Below are 10,584 nucleotides of genomic sequence, written 5' to 3'. Positions count from 1 at the left end.
CAATTCATAATGAGAATGAAACGCAAGATTAACAATCTAATACGTACTCACGCCTATATTGATTAAAAAATTGAAGATGGACAAATCCTTCACCTAACTATATACTTATATATATCAACATATATTTATATTCCCTTATTATCTCACCATCAAAACTCACCGATATATATTGTCTTCTTATATCACAGACCGAGAACAACACAAACATGACAAATGACCACAAACCACCACCACTTGAAACCACCATTCAACTACCTGATCACACCACCATTACCAAAGTTGCCGCCGAGGTTGAAACCGGCACCATGAATCTCGGACCCATGATCACATCAACCAAAAAGTTTTCATTAAACTACGATGTAATGCATATCATTTTACGCTTTGTTTCTTTAGCAGCTTCATTGATATCGGTGTTTGTTATGATTTCTGCTAAAGAAAAATCGAGTATTTTGATTTATGGATTTAATCTCCCTCTTTACTCCAAGTGGTCCTTCTCAGGTTCATTTAAGTAAGTCCTCATTTACTAATAATTACATTAGTGATCATACTAGTAAATCATGACTTATTAGAGTTATTAAAATGTTGTATTATACTTCCAATCTATCACAAACCAACTTTGTTAAAAGTCATAGGAAATGGGGTATTATGTTATTCTAGCTTATGTTGTTAATTGTTATAGTTATATTGGATGTTAGATGTTAGGCTATTGTACGTGATAATTAAAGAGATATAATTATCTAATTTAAATAAGAAATAGAGATGTGATTGAGAGATTAGAGATTGGGGAATCCTTTACCTTTTTTTTTTTTTTTTTTTTTACCGTCAAATTGTATGTATTTTTGATTTTTGATGTTTGAGAATGAATTGAACTCGGAAGCAAACAAAATTTCGAATTAGTTTCTTTTTCTTATTTTATAATAAGTTGTAGCTACCCGTGAATTCTATACCATTGTGATTTGTGAACTGGAATCTTATTTGATAATGTGACACCTTTGTCCATTTTTGCCTGGATATCACATGAATCCAACTATAGCTTCATAAAATAAGACTAACATGGTAAGTTTTGTTATTTATATTTGGAAGGAACTCTTATGTTTATATAATTTAACTTGAAAATGTGAATATTTATTTTTGGACCTGGAGAATAATAATTTTATTTTTACCTAATTTTATTACCTTGAATTGTTTTATAGGATGTATTTATTTAATTGATTAAATTCGAATTGTAGTATAGAATCATTTATTGGAGAATTTTTTCAAGTCTTAAAAAATAAAAAATTACACCGTAGTATCATTCATGCAATTTCTAACTGATCACCTATGGGTTAGCTACTTATGAATGAGTAGTTAGAAATGTATACGATTATTATGAACCAAGAAAGTTGAACATACTATTCGAATGAAGTGTTTTTGAACTATATGAGGGTGAATGCGTGTGGGATTAAGTTGCTTAATTTCATGATGATTTGGTGATCATGCGTTTTCTCGTGTTATCATTAAACGGAAAAAGTTTGTATTAATCGATTCACAGGTATTTGGTTGGAGTATCGGCGGTTGTAGGGGTTCACTCTCTTGTTCAACTGTTGATGACGACGTCAAGGACGCTTAGAAAATCGTCAGTCTTTTCGTCTAGGAACCATGCATGGCTCATTTTTACCATCGACCAGGTATCGTTATGTTAATGATTTTTTTCATTATAATACTGTATTTGATAAATTCACCATTATGTACAACTATTTAATAATGAAGTTGCCTTTTATAAAGGTATATAGCATTCTGTCCATTTTTTAGGAAGTTGCAAATTTATCTTATTGTTTGCAAAACGCAATATGCAAGGTTAGCTTGCGTGTTTCGTGTTACCCCAAATGCTGGTTCAATTTTAACATGTAACTAATTACAATTATATATAAATATATATAGGTGTTTGCGTATGTTATGGTAAGTGCAGGATCAGCTGCAACAGGTGTGACTAACTTAAACCGAACAGGAATAAAACACGCATCTCTACCCAATTTCTGTAAGCCGTTGCATCACTTTTGCGATCGTGTTGGAGTTTCAATTGCATTTGCATTCTTCAATTGCGTTTTGCTTGCAATTTCTGCGGTTCTTGATGTCATTTGGCTATCAAATTAGTTAGATCCTGCTTGATATATCAGTTCGTAATATTAGTGATATGTTTCTTAGTTCGTGTACTTATCTAATATATCCCCAGATAATGAAATTAATGTTGGAGATCTTTAAAATTAAGATCCATACATGTTGCTTATTATGGTTCTGATTCTTCATTATTTATTCTACCATCAATACGTGGATATATTCAAGATTTCAAGCCGCAAGGACATTTCAAAATATATATATATATATATATATATATATATATATATATATATATATATATATATATAAGAGTTTGAAGAGACTGAATTAGTACTCTGAGACAAATGTAACTTCTCAAATGATACTTATAATTTACACGTAAATTACGAAAACGGTATATATGTGTATTTATGTTTTTAATCATAGAAGTATATGTTGTAGTAAAAAATAGTCTTTGGGCGCGTTTTTTAACTATTAATTGAATAAGACACGCATCTCTACCCAATTTATGTTTTTTTAATGATTTATACGCATAAAAAACTCATTCTAAGACAGAAAAGACACTTAAAAGACATAAAAATAACATTAATGTCAATTCTAATATAAAGTCGTTCAACGTCTTCCGTCGAGAAAAGCATTCTAAACTATAAAATATGTCGCCCAACATTTTGCGTAAGTCCTGAATGCAACTTTCTATGCTTAAACCCTAAAAAGAATATGTGAGCAACACATATGTCACGTCAGCATTAAGCACAAAGTTGGTTACGCATTCCTCACATTAAATCAATCAATCATAACATGAAACGTGTCTTCGAACATCACAGAGAACTTGTGCCTATAAAATATACCTCGTGGGTCATCATTTTACATCATCTAGTAACTTGTGTCAGAGAACACACTTACTCTTACACGGTACTTTCTCATTCTAGAACTTGAAGATTTAACCGCATGGCGCTAGACGAACAAACACTTTTGGTTCTGCAAGATTGATTAAGCCAGTTCTGGCCGTGATCCGGGTCTGCAGGGACTCCATCCCGAGAGTAAACATCAATCGTCAACTCACCTCATCACGGTAAGTAGTTCTAGACCTGCATTGATATTTGCTAGCCGCTGGACGAAAATATATAAAAACATATGGCGCCATTCATTCCAAAAAAAAACCAAAAAACGCGAAAAAGACATTAACAGTATCAAGTGACGTGCCTTCGACAAACACATTAATGGAACCATCCAACAGATTACGGCTCGAAAACATATCGTTGAAACAAGTTACTATTGAAGAAATTCTTGTCGAAGAGGAAGAAGAAAACACAAGTGAAGACATACCATAAGAAATAATAAATGAAACAACAAAACGCTTCAACAAGTTGACGACTGGCACATCACGAACAAGCAAGTGGAACGCAAGCCAAGGACTGCAAATCGTATCATTCAAGAAAACATTAAAACAAAAGGGGAAATAAACGTTTAAGAAGCAAGTACTGACAAAACACTAAGCGTCTAAGCTTTTGGAACAGTTAGGCATTTCAATAAGTGATAAAGCAGAAGAAGATAAAGAAATGTTCCACAGTGAAGAAGAAGAAGAAGAAGAAAATGAGGATGAATACGGCGAAGAATTTGTGTCAGAAGGAATGACAACGAAAATGTTAAATGGTATTTTAATCAAAACAACACCGACTAAATACAAGAATAAATTAGCACAACCTGCTATACGAGCAAAAGTTGTAGACAACCTTTTTGCGTTAATAATCAGTGAACAAGCAACAAAACTACCATCATTCATAGAGTCAACTCAAATTTTTGTCCACAAGATTTTTTAGCTATGTCCAAGGGTGTTATGCGTTTATAACATTGGGAGGATGAAGTTTCATGCCTTATGTTTCCTATGATCTTGCAGAAAATGACTAGGGAATGGTTTGCAAGCTTACTAGCACAAAAAAAAACTAGTTTTCTAGACTTAAGAGCCAAGTTTGTTATGCAATATCAAAGTTTGCAAAGCTTCACGTTAACGCATCTAGACGCACTCGAATTTAAAATGCATCATGACGAGTCCTTAAGCAATTTCATGAAGAGATATACACTTGATGTCGGAAAATACCAGATATGCCTAAATCTCAATTAGTATCCGGTGTCATCTTTTTCATAAATCAAAGAAGTTTCGTAAATTTAGTACACACATTAGGAAAACCTAATAAACCTGGGAAGCTACGCCGTCTTACTCAACCACATAAAAATGACAGTGATATATGCAATTTATCAAGTATTGAATAAGGTCTTTGCTGGTATATTCTTAGAGTGTTCTCACAGGTTTAAGAAAGGAAAAAGGACTCATACATTCTTTTCGCTGAGTTCTATTACTATTAATGGGTGGCTCCGCGATTTCCTATGGGCACAGGCATCCCAGATAATTCAGTCTTATGGTTCTTCATTATCCGCATATTGCCTTTTTTCCTAGGTGCCGATTTTGTATGGGCTTTTAGTTTAATATTTTTATCAAGTGGACGAGATTATTGGCAAGAACTTATTGGATCCATCGTTTGGGCTCATGATAAATTAAAAGTTTCTCCTGCTACCCAGCCGAGAGCCTTAAGCATTGTACAAGGACGTTTTGTAGGGATAACCCACTACCTTCTGAGTGGAATTGCCACAACATAGGCGTTCTTCTTCGTAACAATTATTGCAGTAGGATAATGGCTAGGAGAATTTGAAAGGCATTATGGCATTAAGATTTCCAAGGTTTAGCCAAGGCTTAGTTCAGGACCCCACTACTCGTTGTATATGGTTTGGTACTGCTACCGCGCATGACTTCGAGACTCATGATGATATTACTGAGGAACGTCTATATCAGAATATTTTTGCTTCTCACTTCGGGCAATTAGCAATAATTTTTCAGTGGACTTCCGGAAATCTTTTTCATGTAGCTTGGCAAGGAAATTTTGAGTCATGAGTATAGGACCCTTTACATTTAAGACCTATTGCACATGCAAAATTTGGGATCCTCATTTTAGTCAACCGGTTGTAGAAGCTTTTACTCGAGGGGTGCTCTTGGGCCAGTGAATATCGCATATTCTGGTGCACAGCCGAAGTCAGCCGAGGAGTCGAGTGACGTGTTAGAACTACTAATTAAGTGCCAGCATGTAGCTGTGCTGTCAGTAAGAAGGTAGTCGGCGCCTTTCAAAGCCTAAGCCCTTTATTTTCTAGTGTGAGCTTTAGTTTGATTGCAGCTAGCGCGCTTGACTAAGAAGATAGAAAGGTAATTTCTCGCTTGGTTAGTATAGTCAACTTTTTAGCCTTATCTTGCATGTGTAGACGACGTCGAGTTGACGGCAGAGAAAGACTGGGCAATCAGGCAAGACGCCCGGTGGTGTGGTACGTAGTGGGTTTAGTACGCCCTACCAAAATGGCTCCGAAACAAACAAATAGGTGCATTCCGCACTCACGTAGGACATCCAGTGATACACTGGAGGAACGTGGGGATGACTTCAAGTCCTCATAGCCTTTATGGGCTGACACGTGCTACAATGGCAATTACAATGGGAAACAAGGCTCTAAGGCGGAGCAAATCTGGAAAGATTGCCTCAGTTTGGATTGTTCTCTACAACTCGAAAACATGAAGTTAGAATCGCTAGTAATCGCGGATCAACATGCCGTGATGAATATGTACACGGGCCCTGTACACATCGCCCGTCACATCCTAGGAATAGTTTTTGCCCGAAGCATCGGACCAATGATCACCCATGATTTATGTGTACCATTAGTGCCACAAAGGATTTTTGCGGTCTTATTGGCTCATACCAGGGTGGGATCTTTGACTGGGTGAAGTCGTAACAAGGTAGCCGTATGGGAATCTGTGGCTGGATTGAATCCTTCACGATGGAAATTTCCTTCAAGGTGCTTGCTTCCACTCGTGGCGGCGGGCGAAGGGTCCAAAGGACACGTAGCCGGGGGCGAGTCAGAAAATCTAAGAATTCCATTTTCCTTCTTGTTCATCAATCGGAAATCAAGACAAACCTGTAGTGACCCGAACTTTTCCATGTTTATATATATTAAATGAAATTGATATTTACATGATTAAATGTTTCCAACATGTTAAGCAATCAAACTTGTTAAGAATTGATTAATTGAAATGAGTTTATGTAGACATTTGACCACCCAAGTTGATCGGCGATTCACGAACGTTTAAAACTTGTAACAACTAAATGATATATATATATATATATATATATATATATATATATATATATATATATATATATATATATATATATATATATATATATATATATATATATATATATATATATATATATATATATATATATATATATATATATATATATATATATATAGTTAACATGAGATTATTATAAGTAATTATCTCACTAAGTATACTAACAATGAGTTATATACATAAAAATGAAACTATTGAATTAAGAAACTCGAAATGATATATATAACGATTATCGTTATAACAACGTCTTACTATATATATATATGTATCGTATTAAGATATTAATATACTATGTTTAACATGATAAAATGATAAATAAATATATCATTAAGTGTGCTAACAATGAACTACATATGTAAAACAAGACTACTAACTTCAGAATTTCGAAACGAGTAATATATGTAACGATTATCGTTGTAACGGCATTTTAAAAAATATATATCATATTAAGATATATTCATACACTATGTTATCATGGTAACATGATAATTTAACATCTCATAAGATATAATAAACAATGGATTAACTATATTAAATGAGATCGTTAACTTAAAGGTTTCAAAACAACACTTAAATGTAACGACTAACGGTGACTTAACGACTCAGTTAAAATGTATATACATGTAGTGTATTAAGAGGTATTAATACACTTTTGAAAGACTTCATGACACATATCAAAGTACTTCTACTTAACAAAAATTCTTACAATTACATTCTCGTTCATTTTCATCAACAATTCTACTCATATTCATTCAGTCTTCGTACTCATATTATACCCAGCTTCTAGACGTACTTACTATGAGTATATACCAATAGGAACTAGCATAGGATTCCACTCTTGATTATGTCATGCATGACTAATCAAGTTTAACTTCTACCATGAACTAGTCAACTAACTAGAACTCCTTTTAACCCCACTCACCACTGACCACTCACCATTCACTTCATTTCATTTCCATTTTCTTTTCTAATTCTCTCTCAACACACACACACACACATACATATGAACAAATTTTCCCAGTAATTAAATTATCATTTTCATCAAAAACTACTTCAAGAATCAAGCTATAATCATCATAGGAAGAACACTTCAAGAACACTTCAAAATTCCTTTCAAGTTTGCAAGTATACTTCCAAGCTTTCTAATCCATTCCAAGTAATCATCTAAGATCAAGAAACCTTTGTTACTTACAGTAGGTTATCTTTCTAATTTAAGGTAATATTCATATTCAAACTTTGATTCGATTTCTATAAATATAAACTATCTTAATTCGAGTAAAAATCTTCCTTGAACTTGTTTTCGTGTCATGATTCTACTTCAAGAACTTCAAGCCATCCAATGATTCTTTGAAGCTAGATCATTTCTTGTCACTTCCAGTAGGGTTACCTACTAAACTTTAGGTAGTAATGATTTTCATAACATCATTCGATTCATATATATATATATATATATATATATATATATATATATATATATATATATATATATATATATATATATATATATATATATATAACTATCTTATTCGAAGATTTAAACTCGTAATCACTATAACATAGTTTAGTTAATTCTAAACTTGTCCGCAAACAAAGTTAATACTTCTAACTTAACTTTTAAAATCAACTAAACACATGTTCTATATCTATATGATATGCTAACTTAATGATTTAAAACCTGGAAACAAGAAGAACACCGTAAAACCGGACATACGCCGTCGTAGAGAAATCGGGGGCTGTTTTGGTTTGGATAATTAAAAACTATGATAAACTTTGATTTAAAAGCTATTTCTTCTGGGAAAATGATTTTTCTTATGAACATGAAACTATATCCAAAAATCATGGTTAAACTCAAAGTGGAAATATGTTTTTCAAAATGGTCATCTAGACGTCGTTCTTTCGACTGAAATAACTACCTTTACAAAAACGACTTATAACCTGTATTTCCGACTATAAACCTATATATTTTCTATTTAGATTCATAAAGTACAGTTCAATATGAAGCCATAGCAATTCGATTTACTCAAAACGGATTTAAAACGAAAAATTATAGGTATAACAAAATTGGTTAAAAATGGTTAAATTGACTACGGGATGATTTTACAAAAATCTATACTAACTATATCCTAACTAACTTATATTATATTGTACATGTATTCTAACATATATTATGTAACCTTGATAGACCATAGACACGTATACAATGTTTTGACATATCATATCGACCCATCTATATGCATATTTCGGAAAAACCATAGACACTCTATATGCAGTAATGCTTGAGTTAGCTATACATGGTTGAGGTTGATTCCAAAATAATATATATACTTTGAGTTATGATCTAGCCTGAGACTTGTATACACTACTAGTGGATTGATTCGAGATAATATATATTGATTTATTTCTGTACATCTAACTGTGGACAACTAGTTGTAGATTACTAACGTTGAACTGTTAACTTAACAAACTTAAATCATTAAAACGTAATAAAAAATATTGTGAATATATTTCGATCATACTTTGATATATATGTACATATTTGTTATAGGTTGGTGAATCGACCAGTGGCCAAGTCTTATTTCCGACAAAGTAAAAATCTGTGAAAGTGAGTTATAGTCCCACTTTTGAAATCTATTATTTTTGGGATGAGAATACATGCAGTTTTATAAATGTTTTACAAAATAGACACAAGTGATTGAAATTACATTCTATTTTGAATTATTGAACCGAATATGCCCCTTTTTAGCTTGGTAGGCTAAAAATTGGTGTTTATGATAATTGCCACCAATTGACGCGAATCCTAAAGATAGATCTATTTGGCCCAACAAGCCTCATCTGGGTTACGGATGCTTTAGTACTTCGATTTAACATATCCGATGTGAGTCCCTGAATGATGGGGATATTCTATATGCATCTTGTTAATGTCGGTTACCAGGTGTTCATCATATGAATGATTTTTATACAGATTGCATGTTATTGAGAAATGGAAATGAAAATCTTGTGGTCTATTATTACGATTTGATAAATATATAGGCTAAACCTATAACTCACCAACATTTTTGTTGACGTTTAAAGCATGTTTATTCTCAGGTGATTATTAAGAGCTTCCGCTGTTGCATGCTAATTTATGGACAGGAGTTGGAGTCAGCATGCTTGTATAATACTGTTTAAAAACTGCATTCGAAGACATATATTATTGTGTAATATTATTGTAAACCCTTATGTAATGGTCGTGTGAAAATGCTATATTTTAGATTATCATTATTTGATAATCGTCATAATATTTTAAAGGTTATGGTTTGTTTTAAAATTGAATGCAGTCTTTGAAAAACGTCTCATATAGAGGTCAAAACCTCGCTACGAAATCAATTAATATGGAACGTTTATAATCAATATGAAAGGGAGATTTCAGTTGGTATCCGAGCATTGGTCTTAGAGAACCAGAAATTGCATTAGTGTGTCTTACTAAGTTTGTTAGGATGCATTAGTGAGTCTGGATTTCGACCGTGTTTTCTTTAAAAATGATTGCTTAACACTTTTTGTTGGAAACTACATATTATTAACATGTAAATATTATGTGATATATTAATCTCTTAACGTGTTTGATATTGTGTGATAGATGTCTACCTCTAATACAAATTCCATCGACTCACCTAATAATAATGAAGAGTTGAATATATTTTGGGAAGATTCACACATTCCCGAAGAGGAACCGGAAGAGGAGGAACAGGAAGAAGAGGAACCGGAAGAGGAGGAACCTGAAGAAGAAGAGGTTCCGGAGGAAGAAATATTAATACCTACAGTAAAACGATTAAATAAAAGAAAATCCTCAACCAATGGACCAAAGTTAAAAATGGTCAATGGTGTTTCTGCCAAGGAAGCAAAATATTGGAAAAATTACCAATTTTCTGATGAATCGTATCCCGACGAGGATTCCGATGATGTTATAGAAATTACCCCAACTCAATTTAATAAGGCAAAAGAGAATAATAAGGGAAAGGGCATCAAAATAAAGAAACCTGATTCCGACTCCGATGAACTTTATGTGTATCGTAAACGCCCGAATTTCTTAAATTTTAACAATAATCCGGGAACATCTAGGCCACCGGGTTTTTCTAAACCATTTGTGAAAATGACGGCTCATATTAAAGGATCACCATGTATCCCTAGGAAATTAGCCAAACGAACCAAGTCCGAAGAAGAAGAAATGAGTGAGTCAAAATAAAGAGTTGTAATCATGTTGTGTAATATATGTATAG

The 10,584-nt window shown here is 33.1% G+C and overlaps 1 protein-coding gene across 1 annotated transcript; it reads left to right on the top strand.

Annotated features, from left to right (window-relative positions):
* Positions 1-206: 206 nt before the first annotated feature.
* On the top strand, positions 207-2,133 carry LOC139894179 (CASP-like protein 3A1). Its single transcript, XM_071877387.1, has 3 exons — positions 207-508; positions 1,532-1,667; positions 1,921-2,133. The coding sequence occupies exons 1-3, from the start codon at positions 207-209 to the stop codon at positions 2,131-2,133; spliced, it is 651 nt and encodes a 216-aa protein (XP_071733488.1).
* The last annotated feature ends 8,451 nt before the right edge of the window (positions 2,134-10,584 follow it).

The sequence above is a fragment of the Rutidosis leptorrhynchoides genome, chromosome 2, assembly GCF_046630445.1.
Source record: "Rutidosis leptorrhynchoides isolate AG116_Rl617_1_P2 chromosome 2, CSIRO_AGI_Rlap_v1, whole genome shotgun sequence".
Taxonomy (NCBI): Eukaryota; Viridiplantae; Streptophyta; class Magnoliopsida; order Asterales; family Asteraceae; genus Rutidosis; species Rutidosis leptorrhynchoides.
The sequence above is the reverse complement of the archived record's forward strand: the minus strand, read 5'-3'. Positions and strand labels throughout refer to the sequence as shown.